The sequence below is a fragment of the Hippoglossus hippoglossus genome, chromosome 14 (genome assembly GCF_009819705.1).
Source record: "Hippoglossus hippoglossus isolate fHipHip1 chromosome 14, fHipHip1.pri, whole genome shotgun sequence".
In the NCBI taxonomy this organism is placed as follows: Eukaryota; Metazoa; Chordata; class Actinopteri; order Pleuronectiformes; family Pleuronectidae; genus Hippoglossus; species Hippoglossus hippoglossus.
Window position 1 is genome coordinate 13,638,886 of NC_047164.1, and position 18,525 is coordinate 13,657,410.

Here is an 18,525-nt window from a genome sequence, read left to right on the forward strand (position 1 = left end):
TTTTAGGAATATGTACGTTGAATAAACATGAAAAGAGAGTCTCATCTGCTCCTACTTCCATCTTTCTTTCTTCCCCCTTGTGAGAACCTCGGTAACACATTTTTACCTCCACACGATGTGACACGTTCTGATAAAATGCCAGATTCATGTCCAACACGTGATAGGAACTCACGAGGGGCGTCCTGGTTTGAGGAGGGCGCAGTTTAAATAGCGCACCGTGTGAACCCGGGTCAGCCAATCAGGGAGGCAGAGAGCGCGGAGCTCTAGCCAATCGACGACTTGCCCTGCAGGGGAAGCGCATTGTTCAAAAAACCAAACTCAGTCGGGTGAAGCTCAGCTGAGACTCCAACTCACGCTCAGTGCAGGATCCGATTCACAGGGACGGATTCAGTTCAACACTGTTTCTTCTCTTCCGCTAACTTAGGAACATTTAGAAACAGGAAACCAGGCGCTCCTCGCTCTTTGAAGGCTTCGAGGTAAGTGGAATCCACCTTTGCTACAGGCTAAACAACAATAAAGCTGTTAGCTGCAATAAAGCTGTATAATAACAACATACAGTGCTTTTATTCTGTCAGTGTTTAGTTTGGTTTGGCTACAGCTTCTCGTGTTGGTTCATTCACGACCTTTTATTTAACGTGTTCACGCTCTTAGTCTAACGTTGAAACGTGTGACTCCTCTTTTCATCATACGTGTCCAGTAGCTGAGAGGAAGTTAGCCTGCACGCATACACGCGGCTGCATCTAAAGTTAAACTCTTTGCCTCAGTTTCATCAATGTTTCTGTTTATTTCGATTCTGAGATTCAAATGCAGCAAAGCTTTAAAAAAAAAACTGCCACGACAGGCTAGAGACCCGCGAAACTATTTTCCTGAAGAACTGCTCGAGCAGGTACTCGGAAAGGAAAACAAGGGCTTCTGTGTGTTTCCTCAGCTCGTGTCATGGCACACCCCTAACTCTCACTGATCCTCCCCTCCAGCGAGGTGCTGCCTGAAGACTATTGGAGTTAAACACTTAACACACACACACTTATCATTCGAAGGTTATTTTGGATGACACGTGTTTTTCATTCTCTCCTGTGTAACAACAGTTTCGATAGAGCTTTCAGAAAGACCTTGCTAACAGACGTGACTCTGGCCGAGCTCCTCCTGTGTGGGGGTGGGAGGGACGTTTTCCATAAAGACAACAAAAAAAACCAGTTCACCTTTAGCAAGGTAAACAAAAGAAGGACAAACTTCATGTCTGGAGGGAAAAAGTCATGATACTACTTTTTTTTAACGTTTATGTTCTTCAAGAAGTTTCTACTGTCCCCAATCAGTTAACATTGAAGTCTTTTCTATTTAATGAATTCACAAGGCTTTCTACAATTCTGTTTCCACTCACTCTAATGGTGTATTGAGTGTTAATTGATAGGGAAAAGCTTCTTTTGATTTCAGCAGAAGGCTGCAACATAATAATAATGTGAAAGAGAGTGGTACTCTGTAGAGTTAATGCCTCCGCCAAGGTCACCTTGTATTCAAAAAGCTGTAACAGCTTTCATACACTCTTAGATATCACTTCCCAGAATATGCCAGATTCTCTCAATGGTAATGAAAGTGAAAAAAAAAATTAAAGACTAAGTTTCATGAAACTCCATCCATTTGCGTCTGTGTAATCTTGCTGACAACAAACAAACCCACAGACAGACAGGAGTGAAAACATAACCTCCTTGGCAGATGTAAAAATGTGAAGGTGGTCTGAATACTTTCCAAATGCACTGTGTGTTGTGATTACTGTCTTACTAATGTTCTGTTTTCTTGCAACAGGTAAGCATGGCACTGTCTTTGTCGTCCCCGTGCGTGTACCCCTTCGATGAGGAGGAGGAAGTGGCTGTGTTCGAGTCGACGGCAGCAGAGTTTGGGGGCCTGGCACGACCACGTCTTCCAGAGCTCTCTGTGATTTCCCCTGGCCTTGATCCCCGGCCGTCCATTTTAGAGCCGGTGAGTGAAGACTCTGTCTCTGCAATGTACCCAGTGAAGTTTTCATTTAAAAAAAAAAGAAGGTTTGTTTACATTTCACGTTTTTTGATGTGCTCAATGAATGAGCACATCAAAAAATCCATGTTAGAAAACTGCCATTTAATGTCTTAAATCTGTCTGTCCAGAAACTATCAGTGAAATCTGGATTGGTGAGACAAGGAAGTGGTGAAGGAAATGCAGACAGGGTGAAGGTGTATCTGCGCATTCGACCTCTAACTGAGATGGAGAGAGAGAGGGGAGAAGAACAGGTGAGACTTTTTTACAGTCACACAATAACTGCAGTTATACTGCATGTGTAGTAAATGATATACTTATAGCTTTTTGTGAATAAAGTACATCCATTGGTTATGGTATGGTTCGCTGTGCTCATCAATGTTCACTCTTCATTTCAGGGTTGTGTGGCTGTCCAGGATGAAGAGACTCTGCTGCTCAAAGCTCCAAAAGAGTCTCAGAACATGAGGACTGCAGAGAGGGGCATCACCCAGAGCATGCACAAGTTCAGTTTCTCTAAGGTACAGCTGTGCTCTGTGTTTATATAATGCACATAACACCTGCTGTTGATCCGAAATTATACTGATTTTGTTTTTTTTTAAAAGAGGAGAGAAATAGTGGTGCTGGTGGGAGGTTTTTCATTAATGGCACTGAAAACATTGATGGATAAATATGGGCTTATGAGTTTGAATAGCAACCAATGTCAGTAATTATCTAGGAGAACGCCTGTGTAATGTCCATGTCCAATTTAATAGACCACATTTAAAAAAAATACTATCCCTCTTTCATAGATCTCTGGAGCAGAGACCACACAGCAGCAGTTTTATGAGAGCACGATGAAGAAGATGGTGAAAGACGTGCTTCAGGGAGAAAACAGACTCCTCTACACTTATGGTGTCACCAATTCTGGAAAGACGTACACCATTCAGGGTAAGATGTTATTATTTTACTAATAAAGCCCAGGTTTGGTAACAGTGTTAGTGTTTACAGCTCTATAAAACATGTTTGTTTGTACTTTGACTTACAGGCAGTGGTCGAGAGTCAGGCCTCCTGCCCCGAGCTTTAGCGTCTCTCTTCAGGAAACTGCAGGGTCGCCTCTACGGTGCCATGGACCTGAAGCCTGTCATGTATCAGGATGTGAAACAGCTGGAACCCAGTGAGGTCAGGGTGGAGGAAATCCGCAGAAACTCTCTGCTCAAAGAGGTAAACTGAAGAAACGGTTAATGGTTCCTATGATATGAAACGAAACATGGAACTTCCTTGTTGTTACAATGTGTCAGAGACAGTGTCTGTAGCTTTATGACAGATATGTGTTAGTAATGTACTTTTGTATATTTCTGTCCCATAATCCTTGCATTGACTCTTATTGCAAAGTTTAAATTTCAACAAATCATCATGATCTTTGGCATAGAAAAGAAATTCCTTCCAATTCAATGTCAACTAAAGTGCAGTGGGCTCAGTTTTGATTGGTTTAAGCCTTAAAACAACAAAACAAGTATATTATTTATCCAAGTGTAGAGAGATTTATCTTTCTGTCAGAGTGAGATCTCATGTGTCACTCTAACAGTTGGATATCATTAAGGAGATCAGTATCTTTTTTCACAGATAGGAGCTGATGTTCTCCCCTTGTGTGTTTCAGGATGAGAGTTTCATTTCTCGTCGAGTTGGTACCACGACAAACGGGGACAGCGGCCTCGGAGGCGTCTCCTCTACTAGTCACATGGCCAGCTTGCTGGAAGGTGAGGAGGAAGTGTGGAGTATTGTGTTGAACAGACCTCAAATTCACATCCAAGTAAAATTTAGAATGAATTTAAATGCACATTATAAACCAGCAACTGATCCAGATGAATAGGGGTGGGCACTAAAACCAGGTACTAAATGGACCCCCAAAATTTTTTGGAGAGTGTGGTATAGATACACTGCTATGGATTTGCCAAATTACCCTTTTATCATTGTTAGGAAGATTTAAAGGATGAAATATCTCTTTTTCCGAGCCTGTGTTCAGGGTGAGGGCAGCTTTCACACGCTGCAGCACCATGGAACACACACAGGCTCAGTGATACTGGCAGGGAGAACTAAATGTTTAAAAGGGTGGTTACACTGTAGTAGAGTCTATGTTGACAATAGACTCACACAAGTGCAACACATCTTCTGCATGCAAGGACGGGGTCACAAGCCATCCGTGGAAACAGGCAGTGAAAGTCCAACACATTCAGATAGAGAAAAGCAGATTTCAGCCACCAAGCTCGTAGTTTTTCTGTCGTTTCTGCGATATGTTATGTATGTGAGAAGACTGGGTCACACATAGTTAACTAGATTAAACAAACATTAGATAATTAAAAATAACATTTAGCCAACAGGTTATGTGTGCATTCATGTACTGATACTTTCAGGTCAGATCCTGAAAGCATTTACATTTTGAAGCTGTGGACAGTTCATTGTTTTTATTATGTTTTGCTGTCTCTGTAAAACGGATCTTTGACTCTCTGCAGACACAGACAGTGTTTGTCTGGAGCCCGACAGCCTTTCACACTCTGGAGGGGACGACCTGGAGGAAGGCATGCATTTCTCTATTTGGGTTTCCTTCTATGAGATCTACAATGAGTTCCTCTACGATCTGCTGGATGTGTCGCCCTCCATGCAGCCCAAAAAGAGAGCCACACTGCGGCTCAGTGACGACAAGCAGGGCAACCCTTATGTGAAAGGTAACGCTGACTCATTCACCTGAAAGATATGTACTTTAAATGGAGTTACTCTAGTATATATCAGATTAAACCTGGTGAAGCTCAAACCCATTATGCAACTTCTTTCATCTGAGATATGTTACACAAGCAAGAAATGTTAAACAAAACCATGGAATAGATTAAATAATCTATCTAATCTCAAATACTTCTTTTGTATGATGTTAGTATGTTTGCTTTCTTGTAACTTTGACTTTTCATGGGTTAGGGTTTTGACATTTTTTTCCCTTCTTGTTATGTCAGATCTCTCCTGGATCCAGGTCCGCAGTGCCGAGGAGGCGTGGAGGATTCTGAGGGCCGGACGTCGCAACCAGAGCTTCGCCAGCACTCACCTAAACCAAAACTCCAGCCGCAGGTACATTGTGTTAACAGTTGCCCAAAAAACATTATTTTGATTCATTTTGTCAGACTGGTTCAATCTCTAATCCTAAATTTATCACCTTCACAGCCACAGCATCTTCTCCATCCGTGTCCTGCACATCCGCCCGGAGGCCATTTCAGGCCAGACCATGCACATCAGCGAGTATGTTGCCCTATTTTTACTTATTCAATTATACTTTCATTTAACAAGGTATTTGCAGATATTAGAAATAATAGATTTTTAGCCTCCTTCAGAAGTAGACCCTCAAATAAATAAATAAAAATCCAAGTCAAAACACTTTAAGTATTCTAGCCTGCCACAGGGGCTATCATTAGTTATAGAAATGTTTTTATGTCCCCAGCGTCCAAAAAAATATAGCACTCTTACTATTGTATGTACTTATGTGTCAAATTCACCATTATTAATTATTGCAGCACTGACAAAGCCGACATTCATAGACTTGTGAAATAAATAATTACAGGTCTTATCACTGTTTTTATTAAATTCTTAAATAGCTTTCTATGTGGTCTTACAATGTCTACAAGTATTGAATTTGTGAACCCTGCAGAAATCCTGATTTCAATTGAGGTCTATAAAGATGATTAAACAGGGCTCTGTCTCCTCTTTAGACTGACCGTGTGCGATCTGGCTGGGTCTGAACGCTGTAAGGAGCAGCGTAACGGAGAGAGGATGAAGGAGGCCAACAACATCAACACCTCCCTTTTAACACTGGGACGCTGTATTGCTGCTCTGAGGAACAACCAGAACAACAAGTACGTGCTTGACCGTGACTTGTAAAAGTTCTGTGGTGTTGCTGTAGTACATCTTGAGCTGTTTGAGAAAAATGTATCATGCTACTGCCTACACAGATCACGGCCTCCTCAAGTGGTGCCCTTCAGGGACAGCAAACTGACCCGGGTGCTGCAGGGTTTCTTCTGTGGCCGAGGAAGCTCCAGCATGGTGGTCAACATCAACCCATGTGCCTCCATCTACGACGAGACCCTCCAAGCCCTCAAATTCTCGGCCATCGCTACCCAAGTAGGAAACCCTCTTGTACATCTAACTTCTGTGATCTTTTTTTTTTTTTTGACGACAGAGTTAGCAATAAGACAAAATGTACCTTAAATATAATTTCAGCTGGTTCATGGCCCATCCACAAAGACCAGAGTGGCCTACATCCTGTCTCTGCTGCGCGAGCCAACAGGACATGGTAACGACAGCACGGTGCTGGACGAGGACGAGGATGAGAGTGATGCTGAAGATGGAGATATCACCATGTTAAATACTGAGGTAACATCCTCTGTCATTGTACAAGAGAGCTAAATATGTACTATCCCCACAACCGCTTTATAAAACCGATTTTCTTTGCAATACATGTTAATTATCAAAATAATCAAGATATTGCAGTTAAGGTTTTTAACAGTTCTGTGTATTTCAATGACCACCTACATGATGCCTTTAAGATCAACTAAAACGAGAAATAACACAGTGAATGTGTAGACGGCACTTTTTTAGGACGTGGGCACTGTTTCTAACGGCTGACTCTACCTTATTTAGGCCTTACTTCAGGCCATTGATGTTCTGAAGAGAGAGGTGCATCGCCAGCGGGAGGAGAAAGAGGCTCTTGAAGCAAATGTGAGGGAGCAGGTGGTCTCTGAGATGATGGAGGTCATCACTGGGATGCAGGACGGCTTCAGGTGAGTGAGCATGTTAGGGTACAACCCCCCATCACTTTCTGTTTTCAGGGTGCATTTTTAATAACTATTTCTAACAATGTTTTCATTATGAAACTTGAAATTCATGTGATTTAAAAAAAAAAAAAAAGAAAATCCACTCTACAGGAAATTGTAACATTCAGATGATTAGAAAACTTTGAGATGAATACAGATATTAAGTCTTGATGTCTTTTTATCTTTATAGTGAGACCTTGGCGGCAGAAAGGGCTCTAATGGAAGAGCGGTACGAGGACAAGATCACTAACCTGCAGAAGCATTTGAAGAAATTCTACAGTGAGGAGCTGCAGGTGAGAGACTTCGTCATGAGCTCATTTCAGTTTCCGTCAGTGTTATCGATTCACACAATCTGTAAAATCTGCACTTAACTTTACTGAAATATTTCCTGAATGCATTATTTCTAATAGTGTATCTGTGCAGTAAGATGTATGTGCTATAAGTTTTTCTTTGAATCGTTTCTCTCAGGAGCGTGACCAGGCCATTGAAGCTTTGTCTGAGGCCCTTGAAAAATACAGGGAAAGTGGATCAGTGTCCATGCTGGTGCCAGAGGAAGACGGGCCTCGGCGTTCTCGGCGCCTCACCACTCAGACAGAACCTGGCAAGCTGCAGGCCGACCTCAACCAGTGCCGCACTGAGCTGTTCACCAAGACGCAAGGTAGATTGTTGCTGGAAGTCTGCTCGGATTATGTGTTGGTGTTAAGTGGTGATGGTAATTCACTGTCTTGTTCTGTTTGCTGATGCAGAGTTGACAAAGCTTAAGATGCAGCTGGAAGTGCCGGGCTCATCAGGGACCCTCACCAGTGCCGCTGACCGCAAGCTCGAGGAGGGTCAGCGGGTCAGTCACCAACACAGATGCAGTTTTTGTTTTGCTCCATGGGAGTCTACACCTTTTTTTATAGAGTCTGAAAATTCTGACTCTTTCCCAACAGAACCTGCGTCAGCTGCGTCTGAATTTGCAGAGGCTGGGGATGGACCTCCAGTCTGCTGAACGAGCCTGCTGTCGCAACACAGGGGGGGAGCGGCTGCGTCAGATGTTAAATGTTGCAGAGGAGACCCTCGCCAAACAGGTAAAACCACACATGCATGGTACAATACTGTATATTGTTATTTCTGCTATTATATAAGCAAATTGAATAGGGTGTTCTGTGTGGGAGGAAAAAATCATTAACTTAAACAATGAAGCTCTTAAACTGAGATTCATTATTTTGTTGGTGACACTTTAAATTACACCAAGCTTAAACTTAATAATCCAATAAAATGTTTCACTTATCATTTTAGTGTAATAAGACCAGTCTCATATTGTAATTCTTAAAAATCTTTCTTTTTACCTCAAACATAAAGTAAAAGTAGGTGAAGCTGCGCTGAACCCAACATACTGTTGTCCCTGTAACGACAGCATGTAAGTTTCCCTTAGCGCAGTTTGGACAATAATTACATTTCTCCTTCCGTTGATTCTGATCATGGATGCTCTCTTTAGATAACCTGTAATTCAAAGTAATATTTAAGGGGCCTCTTCTTGAAGTGCAACTCTCAATTTGAAATACTTTGTTTTTCTCTCCCTCTCCTCTCTTCATTAACAATCGTGATGCACAGCCAGCTTTTAAACTAAATTAGGATTCATAACATCTGCACCAGGTGAAAACTGCAAAAGCATGTTCAAGAGCTGCGTTATGCCTCACTCGCTGTCACCTCACCTCCAGCCTTACCCTTCACCTCCACCTCCTCCTCTGTGGCCTCGTCTAACACTTTTCACTGACTCCTTCTTAGGACCACATCATGGCGGAGCTGCAGAACGGCCTGACGCTGGTCAAAGCCGACTTGAGGCGGAAGGCGGACACCCTGGCCCAGATTCACACAATCCAGCCCCAGATGCCCCCGTGTGGCTTTTCTCCCTCCACTGCAGAGGGATCCTGTACGAGGAAGGGCTGTGGGGCCACTGCAGTGTTTAATGCTGAGAACCGGGCTCCACAGAAACGACCATTTTTCCAGTCCCTGTTCCCGACACGCACCCCAACACGTAAATACAACACTCGTGCTGTTGGGGAGGGAAACGTCACCCCCTACTCGCGGATCTTGCGGTCTCGTCAGCAGTCGCCACCTCCCAGCCCGGTCCCCACCCCTCGTAGTCTCAGGGGGAAGTACTGAGCTTACTAAAGGCTCAGAGGAAATCATATTTTTTTTATATTATGCAAGTCATACATGCTGGTAACTTTATAGTAGTTTTATATTGTTTTTATATATACTCACTTTGCAGTGCAGTTAACTCAGTTATGCCAAATACAGTTATAATGTTCATGCCAGTGCTTTAAGTAAGGTTGCAGTAGAGTACCGAGGCAATGGAGGTTTTTCGTGAGCAGTGTGATAATTGTGGATTGTATGGTGATAGAACATTGGTGGAATTTGTCGCTACCCCTGAAATTCCTCCTCATGCCTTTACTATGAGTATCTTTCAGTTTTCACAATAAAATTAGATAGCATAATTTATTAGTCAGGGGAAAAACAATTTGTCCAAGAATTTGTTCCCTGACAGTTTTAATTTGAATTTTTCACTGTATTCAAATCTACTTTTAACTCACTGCAGTGTTTCTGTCTACAAGAAAAAAAAAACAAGTCTTTGCATAGCTGTGAGATTTATTTACACTATTTACATATATACAGTGTTGAGGCATCGACATGTGACTGAAAGTCAAAGCATGACGTGTTTGTGTGTTCTTGTTCTACATGTTGTTTATGTAAATAGTACCAAGTGTCTCTTTTCCCTCTGTGTCTGTGATGGACCTTTTTTGTGTGCTTTTTTTTTTTTTTTTTCCTCCATTACCAAGGCAATAAATTCTACTAAAATTGCCTGTGTCTTAAAGAATCTGTTCAAAAAGTCCACAGTCTGTCACCTGCATTGATTTACAGAACTGATCAGGATTGCAAATTGTACAAACAAAAGCATTTTTAATGCCATAAACAATTTTGTATACAAACAGGAAAATCCTCGCAACAGTCCATCAACCCTGTCAAAGTTTCATGTCACAGGCTACACAAATTGTCTGTTTCAAGGTCAGTGAAGAGCAGGTTGGGGGTCAAGGTGTGAAGGAGATGAGGTTCAGAGGAGACACCCTCCTGACTGGAGTGTTGTTGTTCGAGAGCGGTGCAAACAGATCCGCTGAGGGCGTCTCAATCTGATCTCGGACCTGTGAGATCTGCCTCAACAAAGCTTTTCCCTCTTCACGTGCCTACAGACGAGAGTGACCATCAACACCAGTTAGTGTGTTACTGCTATTTACTACAACTACAGCTAGGAAAGGCATCAGCTCAGATTATACAGGTACACTTACATCATTGTAGTCGCAGCAGCGCTGAGCGCAGAGAGAAGCTTCATCGTAGAGCTTGTTCTTGAAATAGTATTGACCCAGGTACCGTAGGGCTGTGCTCACCTCAGCGTGCTCCAGTTGTTCCTGTCATGACAAGATTTTATTAGAATTAGATTGCATCCAAACAAATACAGTACATGGCCTAAAGTATGTGGACATTACATTTGTGATAATGTATTACTGCTAAATCAGGGTTTAATCTGCTGCTATGACAGGCTCAACTTTTATGGGAAAACTTTCCACAAGGTTTTGGATCATCGCTACAAGGATGTACTCGTTCAAATTGATCCCAAAGGTGTTGGATGGGGTTGAGGTCATAGCTACTGTCTTAGATAGTTCTTCCAAACCAAATCAAAACTATTTTAAGGGTCCTGACTTTTTGCAGAGAGAAAATGTCATTCTGAAACAGGAAATGTCTGTTCCCCAAAACTACTACCACTAAGTTGAAAGCAAATTATTGTCTAAAACATCTGTATGCTGATGTATGAATATTTTCTTTACTCCAACTATGTTTGTGCATATGTATTCAGAGACTTTGAAATGCTTACCCCACAGGAGAAAATATCTTGGATGTAAAGCATGTAACACTGGGCAGCATCATCAGACTCATTCAGCTGTTCATGGAGCCTAATAGAGGAATAAGACATATAGATTAAGCAACTGTTTCTCAACAAAACAAATGTTGACATGACAACCGAGAGAAAATGCTACAGTCTCAGAATATGGTGACACTTACTTTGCTAATTTGAGGAGAGCCATTTTCTCTACATCTCCAACAGAGTACGCCCTCCAGTAACACTGAACAAATACATGTAATAAAATATGTCATGTCATAAATCAAACAAGTCAGAAACAATGAATTTATTACATAAACCAGGGTGCATTCACAGTTGCAACATACAAACCTTCTTGGCTTCCACTTGCTGTGACAGTTTTTCGTAGCTTTCACCCAGTGCAACTAACATGCGGGAGTCATTAGGCCTACAAGAGAGCATCATGGTATGTCAATGCAAACATTATATTTATAAATTATCCACATATTGTTACAATGTTTCATTTACTGAAACATCATAATCTAAATCCTCTTAGAAAAAATCCATACCTGAGCTGGTGAGCCTTTCGATAATAGTACAAACAGTAAAAGGGCATCTTCAGGATCTCATACGTCTGACCTAAGCCATACCAGGCACGGTAGTCACGCTTGTTCACTTCAATAGCATGCCTGTGAAATGTAAAAAAACAAAACATGAAACAATGCTCACAATGCCAATTCAGAAGGTCTGAAACCTACTGCATAATTAGAAGTTCTAGAAATAAGCACAAACTCTGACCTGTAGGCCTGAATGGCAGCTGAAGTGTTCTTCATTTCCATGTACTCGTGGCCCATGAGAGTCCAGGCACCAAGGCAGCGAGGGTTCAGTTTAAGGGCCCGCTGGAAGTACAGGGCTGCTTTCTCATGCTGAGAGCGTAAGCTGTAATAGTTACCTGTGGAGGAGACATGTGATTTATTCGAGCATACATGAGTTGGATTTTTTCACAATATCTTATGACTCCACAGGTTGATAATCCCGAAGAATAATAAAAACTTGAACTGTTTTTAATTAGTAAAAACCTTTTGCTGTCTACTTTAGTTTATGTTAATCATTTAGAAGTAGATATTAATTTCTTACAAATAAAGTGTCATCACTTGTAAAACTTTTCATGTTTAATATTTTAAAAGATAAATAAAAAACATTTATTTAAATTATAATTCTGTTTCCATATGAAGTGGATTCAACAAATCATCGCTTCAATTTAGTGAACAGAGGTTTTTGATCTGATCAGCTCAATGCTTACCGATGACACAGCACGTCTCCACTCTGTACTTGTCGATCTCCACCAGGTTGTGGGCCAGGTAGCTCAACTCTGGCTTCATGCTCTGTGGAAAAGATCATTATCATCAGTTCCTTTCAATAGGGCCCCATTCCCTAAGATCATCTGCTGAAAACTAGTGAACTCCTGATGTAATTTAAAAGGTCAAACAAAAACATCAAATTGTTATAGTGAAGCCTTTTGTCAGGAAGCATCTGTCCCACTCAAGGGTGATATTATCTGGACTGTAACCACCACGTCAAACAGCTGAGGGAAAACATCAAAACACACTTCTTTATCAACAGGGTATCACATTACAAGCAGTGAACTCACCTTAACATAGAGCAGGTTGGAGAAAGTGTCCATGTTGTCAATGCGATATGGGTCCTGTTCCCGCAACTCGTTGAACAGAGCCAGAGCTTGGTCGATATCTGGAATGAAAGAAGGCAGAGTGCTATAGGACTCAAACTTGCCCCAATAACCTGGTTCTGACGGCCTTAAGTCCTATTAGACAGGTTAAAAGTTGAACCTCTGATGTTGTGGTAGGCCACAGCGATCTGGGAGATGATGTAGGTGCTCTTAGAAAATCCAGCCTCAATGAGGTTTTGGTATTTCTGCAATGCTTCCTTGATCATCTGCAGCTCTGTGTACATGTGGGCCATGAAGAAGTCTTTGATCCAAACATCTGGCAGAGACAGTGACTTCAGCTGTGGAGAAAATCAAAGGACAGGGCAAGTTTGATGGCATCATTTCACTTCCTTTAAATTACCTGACACTGTTCACGTTCTCGGATATGTAAAGTTTAGCTTAAACGCAATGAGGCTGGGTTTTGAGGACTTATTTGGTTGTGTAAATGATTACTAATGGACTGTGCATATGAAATCAATGACAAAATGATATGTTAAATGTCTAAAAATGTGTAAAATCAAGCTGTAGTTACCATTTCAATATTGGTGACAAGGTTACTGAGCTCCAGCCAGGCTCCCCAGTGAAGAGGAAGTGCATGAATTGCCTCAACAAACACTTCAACGGCCTCCTTTAGCAGATCCAGCTTTCGTAGCACCACCCCATACCTGCCATACATTCACATATTAATGCACACATAATAGAGCTTATCAGAAGTATCCAATCTGGGGGAAAGTGTGCACAGTTTGCTGGAAATGTTCTTACAAGTACAAGGTGAAGCCGTCCAACTCTCCTGCATTGTGCTTCTTACTGAGCTCAACCCTCAGCTCTCGCAGGGCTTCATTGCGAACCTGACCCTTCTCCAGGGGGCCTGGAAACACGTAGAAAAACACATAGAAATTCAGTGTAGGAGGGAAACAAAAGTACCTTCAATTCTGTTATTAGACCAAACGGAAAAGTCCTCACCCAGGCTGTCCACCGTCTCATCGTCCTTCTTTTTTTCACCTGACTGAAGACAAAGAAGGACACTTTTCAAAATGGTTCACATTTCCTATATTCAACCTAAAAGCAGTCCTGTGATGAAATGAAACCAAAGATCTAAAGAATATCGATATGTTGGCATAGCAGATATGTATAGAATCTTACCAGGTAGCGAGAATACATATAAAGGAAATAGGCCTTCTGACTGCAGCAGCCTTTCAGGAAGTAAGCAGAACGGTCATACTCTTTCAGGTCAAAGTAGGATTTAGCCAGTGTAAGTGCATCCAGGTCTTGAGCATCTTCCTGTATTTTGGACAAACAATGAACAAGAAAAGTCCTTTTAATCATCTTTAATGAGTCAGACCTGATATTAACATCCATCCTGAGTGATCTGATCACAAGTGGTCAGCACTAAGTTCAGCTCTGAATGCACCCAAACGTGTCCGGTGAGTTTTGAGATTCGATCCCCACATGTGAAGGACCACCTACCCAGCTGACGACCTCCCCTCTACAGTTTCACAATGACCAGAACATATTTCCACGCTTGTCAGTCGTCATACATACACTGATCACCACATGATTGATACTTTATTTTTTGGTAAAATCTTTCTTCACAGCCCTTTGCACGCTATTACTTAACTACAGCCACACCAATGGACAACTGGTTGTGGCTGATTAGTGTATGTGAATCCACACATGAACACACACCAATATGATTTCCAACTGTAAAACTACTTAGTGGGTTTTAATGTGATAGAATGATAATAAATAAAAGCCAGAAAAGCCTTGGCCCCTGCCAGTGTGTACACACCTCAGTGAAGGGAGCGGATGGGGGTAACTCATCTTTAGGGAGTCGGTCCAAAGCAAAGGCCAACTCAGAAGCCCTGAAAGGTAAACATGGGTTCAGCATGAGACAAAACTATTATGCAGATGTAAAACACCATCACTATACATGTATCTGAATACAGTTAGCAGCTGGGTTATGTACTATTTCAACTGATGCTGCTTTAGCTCTGTGAACACAACACTTAGTCATTTAACGTCTCTTCTTATCTGAAATGTAACGATAACAGGCTGTGTAGGATGTATTGTGGAAACAGCATTAGCTACATTGATAAAACGACACTTGTCAACAGCACGGCTAACCTAGCTAACAGGCAGCTAACAGTCCGTTATAGAGATAACAGAGCAGAGATACAGGCGGAGAGTGACACGGTGGTCTCAGTCGGTCTCACCACTTGCCGCTGTGCAGAAGTCCTCTTTCTTTACAAAGCGATATCACTGTTATTAGCTGTTTTTTGATTTGCACCAGGTCCCCAAACTCACAGCAGAGAGCCGCCATTTTCATATTTCGGCAAGCGAGCGTCTTATTGGATGGTTGGAAGTTACAAAGAGATAGTCCCGCCCACCAGGAGTGACATCACTTCCTTCCTCGCACTGACAGAATGAGCCATAGATCATTTATTAAAAAAGAGAAAGAAAAACCAGACACAGCAGTTTAAAATAGAATTAAATCAAATTTTTTAAAATTTGTATAGATGATATATATAGATAGATTATATATATATTGTAAATAGATGATAGATTTTTATGATTATTATAAATTGGTGAGGGGAATTAATTAAATGTGATGAGAGGTTGAAAACTAATGGTAAATGTAAAAATATCAGTTGTTGTTATATTGTTACAGTTGGTTTTTACAATGACTGTAAAAAGTTTCAAAGAATATTTCAAATTTGACAAAACCCTTAGATACTACTCTAAAGTAATAGTAAGTTTGCTGATAAATTTTTGTTTCCACATCTCTCTACTTTCTCTCAAAAAAGACCTTCTCAAAGGATGATTCTGCTGATTTTATATGCTTTGATTAATATCAACAAATTCCACGAAAAGACCAAAAAACTGATCTTTGGTGAATTAATCAAGACAACGCTTTTGTTACAATATTGTTGAGTCCAACAGGGACGAAAACGAATCCCCTCCAAAATATAGATAATCTGTGGTTGTATTGATCATAGACTATATATAAAAGATCCAATGACATTTTGAAAATGTGAGAGGTTCCTGATATATTTGCTTCATCTTATTAACTGATGACAACTTTAAGCACATTGTCAGAAACATCCACCAATATTAGTTTGTTAACATCCCAAGTTAACAACAGGAAGATATATTTGAATGGAATATTTGGGTTAGGGAGCGTGTGGCCCTCCTGAAGCTCTTTGCTTTTGTTAGTGACACAGAGTGAGTTCACCAAAGCAGAGAAAACATTGGATGATGTGAACAGCTCAGTAATCGTACCCCCTGGGAAAGTCTCCACTTAATTCCATCCATCTTAAATAGTCATCTAAACACTCTGAGCAAAAACAACAAAACATTCAGCAATTCATTTAAGAAATAATCTTTCAGTCTGTTTGCTGCAGGGAAACTTAATGAGCCCTTACGTTTTCTGTTATATAATTTTCTTCTATAGCTACATTCTTTGTAAACCTGAAAAACTAAAAGTCATTGAAAAAGACATTTTAAAAGTTAGAAATTACTTGATGAAAAAAGGAGGGTCTACCTCCAATCAATATTCCATTATCTAACATTTTTTGTGGGTAGACAAATTTCAGCCACAAGAGGTCAGAAGAGCACAAGTCACAGAAAAAGTCACAATTTGTTCAAAAACTGAGAACATTATATCACTGCTGCTATAGGGTTATCCCTGATTTGTTTCTGGTTATATCTAAAAGTACAGGGTCAAACTGATGTTAACAGAAGTTAGAGCAATGATACATTGTGTTCATTGTCCAATCAAATGATTTTTGATGGGGCTATGGTGCAATCAGATCAGTTACTCTGAAGATGTTTGTGTGAATAGCCTTTGTTTGAATTTATTTTAGCATCCAGTACAACAAACATCCAGTACCAACTTACTTTTCCTCTTTTGTAAAGTTCATTCCAGTATATCCATCACATACTAATGCAGATATGCAGCATTTGCATTACAGGTTTTCAAATCAATGTCGATTATTATTATTATTATTATTATTATTATTATTATTATTATTATTATTATTATTATTATTATTTACAAACCTTTTAACCTGCAATCTTTTCTAAGACTACACTTTGACTCTCCACAAACCTGTCTAATTGATCTAATTGATGTGATTTGATGTACTTTACAGACAGTAATAATTTCAACAACTTTTCTGATCATCATATTTGTGATATACATATGTACCTTTTTACGAAGGACAAATTGAAATGACAAAATTCATCTTGTGCCACTTGTCATTTAGATACACAAAACTCACTGTAATTGAAGTAGACTAAATCATTTTATAATATAGGCTTATATTGGATATGACAGAATACAGCATGGTGGTTCAAGGTTCCCACAATCGTTCAACCCTCCTACAAATATTAATAACCAAAGCCTTGCTGATGATGTAAGTTTTTGTATTAGCACAGTCAGATTGTGTTAATGCCTCAGAAAGGGCTCTTTTATGCTCTGCTAAACCCGACCTGAGCATGTTCTGTTAATATCATCTGCATGACCATGCACCGAAACAGCACTAACTTATTTCATCAATATCCAACTCAGTAGTGAGCTGTGAAGGAGCAGGAACATTATGACTCTTTCTTGTACCATAATGTGTCTTATTTGATTGCCTGCCCAGCTCCTGCCACTGGCCGCGGCGCTTGGCCCTGCTTCACTGGTGCAGAGCTGACACGGCTCATCATGTTCCTGTCTGTCAAGATCAGCAGCATCACTGGTGTTGGGACATCCACCACACTGCACTGAAGTACAAGCACAGCTTCTTTATGTATGCTATTCAAACCCTCACCAGATCACAGACCTCATTATTGATGATGTCTGTTGTTGCGTAATTCGTCAATAGAGCAACAAAACAAAAGGAGAGCAAGTGAGGAATACAGGATCAATAGACTCTCCATGAGCTTGGTTCATATTTTCACAAAAAATTCGCAGTGTTATTCAGGGAAGTTAAGGTGCCTCAGATGCCCCAGGTGCTCTCAAATATTTCATGAAAACCTTGCATGTTGCTCCAAAGCCTCTCAAGATGTGTCCCTGAAACCAGTCCCATTAACTATCTGGAGAAACAAGGAATACTGGTAGCCTTGCATTCCCTGAGTATTATTGTCTTTGCAACTAGCATACCAAACATAAGGGTCTGCTGTACAGCAGAGAAACTACGGAGCAGCGTCAGGTTCAATCTGTAGATCATCATGAAGTCACATTTCTTGATCGAATGGGCATTCGAAGACTTGAAGAATTGGAGTTGACCAAAGGTGTGAATGTGAAAGTAAATGTCTCTGTATGTCGGCTCTGTGATTGGATGGTGACCTGTCCGAGGTGTAGCCCCCCTCTCACCCAATGTAAATGTTAAATGTAGAGCATGACCTCACACTCTAATGCCAGGATAATTCTCTGTATCAATGTTTGGTTCTTTTTTAGTTTTTTAGTTTTTAAGTTCATTTTTATCATGTAGGCCACTGTACCTCTTTGTTGGCCAGATAGGCATCAATTCAACATCTCAGTGAGCAGAAAGCACGTGCAGTCACCAGACATTTGGCACATGGGTTTGGAATGTATCAAGTACCTCATATTGCCAAGGGGTGGCACTGTCTAACTGGATCACGCCAGTAGAAGCAAGAAATACCCAGTCCAGTGTATCTGTATACAGAGTAACAAATATTATTACAAAAAATGTGACATATAGTGTACATCATATCATTAGAGCAAAACAAGAATCATTTTGACGTGTTTCCCTTTAATCGTGCTGAACTACAATGCTTTGCCAGTAGCATCACATGTCCTCTGCAAATCTGACAGTGAAGTTGACCATCCGCATCTTTCTCTCCCTGTCTTTGAAAGGTGCCTCAGGACATGTGTGTTTGAAATGTCTTTATTAATCGCTTGGAATTCATTCAAAGAACTGAACTGGGAAGTTGGTAGGAGAAATTAATCTCTGCCTCTGATTTCCCTATAGGCTCCTCTTATGGTGATGATAGAGTAGATTTCACTAAGGCTCACAGCAGAGAGGGAACGAGTCCTCTTCAGCAGTGCTGCATGATGC

The 18,525-nt window shown here is 40.9% G+C and overlaps 2 protein-coding genes across 2 annotated transcripts; one reads left to right on the forward strand and one right to left on the reverse strand.

Annotated features, from left to right (window-relative positions):
- Window positions 1-232: 232 nt before the first annotated feature.
- kif20a (kinesin family member 20A) lies at window positions 233-9,435 on the forward strand. Its single transcript, XM_034607610.1, has 19 exons — window positions 233-476; window positions 1,801-1,974; window positions 2,139-2,261; window positions 2,406-2,525; window positions 2,796-2,934; window positions 3,032-3,207; window positions 3,644-3,743; window positions 4,497-4,709; window positions 4,989-5,100; window positions 5,194-5,268; window positions 5,736-5,879; window positions 5,976-6,144; window positions 6,244-6,396; window positions 6,664-6,803; window positions 7,027-7,129; window positions 7,305-7,494; window positions 7,583-7,674; window positions 7,769-7,906; window positions 8,607-9,435. Exons 2-19 carry the CDS (start codon window positions 1,807-1,809, stop codon window positions 8,982-8,984), a joined length of 2,733 nt encoding a protein of 910 aa, XP_034463501.1. The 5' UTR covers window positions 233-476; window positions 1,801-1,806; the 3' UTR covers window positions 8,985-9,435.
- A 330-nt stretch (window positions 9,436-9,765) lies between these two features.
- cdc23 (CDC23 (cell division cycle 23, yeast, homolog)) lies at window positions 9,766-14,796 on the reverse strand. Its single transcript, XM_034607613.1, has 16 exons — window positions 14,674-14,796; window positions 14,250-14,322; window positions 13,604-13,741; window positions 13,424-13,466; window positions 13,223-13,328; window positions 12,993-13,125; window positions 12,582-12,759; window positions 12,386-12,483; window positions 12,038-12,119; window positions 11,533-11,686; window positions 11,304-11,423; window positions 11,107-11,182; window positions 10,938-10,999; window positions 10,750-10,828; window positions 10,166-10,285; window positions 9,766-10,063 (listed from the first exon to the last, which is right to left on the reverse strand). The coding sequence occupies exons 1-16, from the start codon at window positions 14,784-14,786 to the stop codon at window positions 9,911-9,913; spliced, it is 1,728 nt and encodes a 575-aa protein (XP_034463504.1). The 5' UTR covers window positions 14,787-14,796; the 3' UTR covers window positions 9,766-9,910.
- Window positions 14,797-18,525: the final 3,729 nt, after the last annotated feature.

What these genes read in the sequence shown, in the direction of transcription:
- cdc23 (XM_034607613.1), bottom strand. Translation starts at nt 14,786, where the DNA reads ATGAAAATGGCGGCTCTCTGCTGTGAGTTTGGGGACCTGGTGCAAATC. An exon ending in ATATGTATTCTCGCTACCTG is followed by an intron (nt 13,467 to 13,603) that starts GTAAGATTCTAT and finishes CTTTGTCTTCAG; the next exon opens with TCAGGTGAAAAAAAGAAGGA. An exon ending in TTGTCACCAATATTGAAATG is followed by an intron (nt 12,760 to 12,992) that starts GTAACTACAGCT and finishes TTTTCTCCACAG; the next exon opens with CTGAAGTCACTGTCTCTGCC.
- kif20a (XM_034607610.1), top strand. Translation starts at nt 1,807, where the DNA reads ATGGCACTGTCTTTGTCGTCCCCGTGCGTGTACCCCTTCGATGAGGAG. An exon ending in GAGAGAGGGGAGAAGAACAG is followed by an intron (nt 2,262 to 2,405) that starts GTGAGACTTTTT and finishes TCTTCATTTCAG; the next exon opens with GGTTGTGTGGCTGTCCAGGA. An exon ending in AGGAGACCCTCGCCAAACAG is followed by an intron (nt 7,907 to 8,606) that starts GTAAAACCACAC and finishes ACTCCTTCTTAG; the next exon opens with GACCACATCATGGCGGAGCT.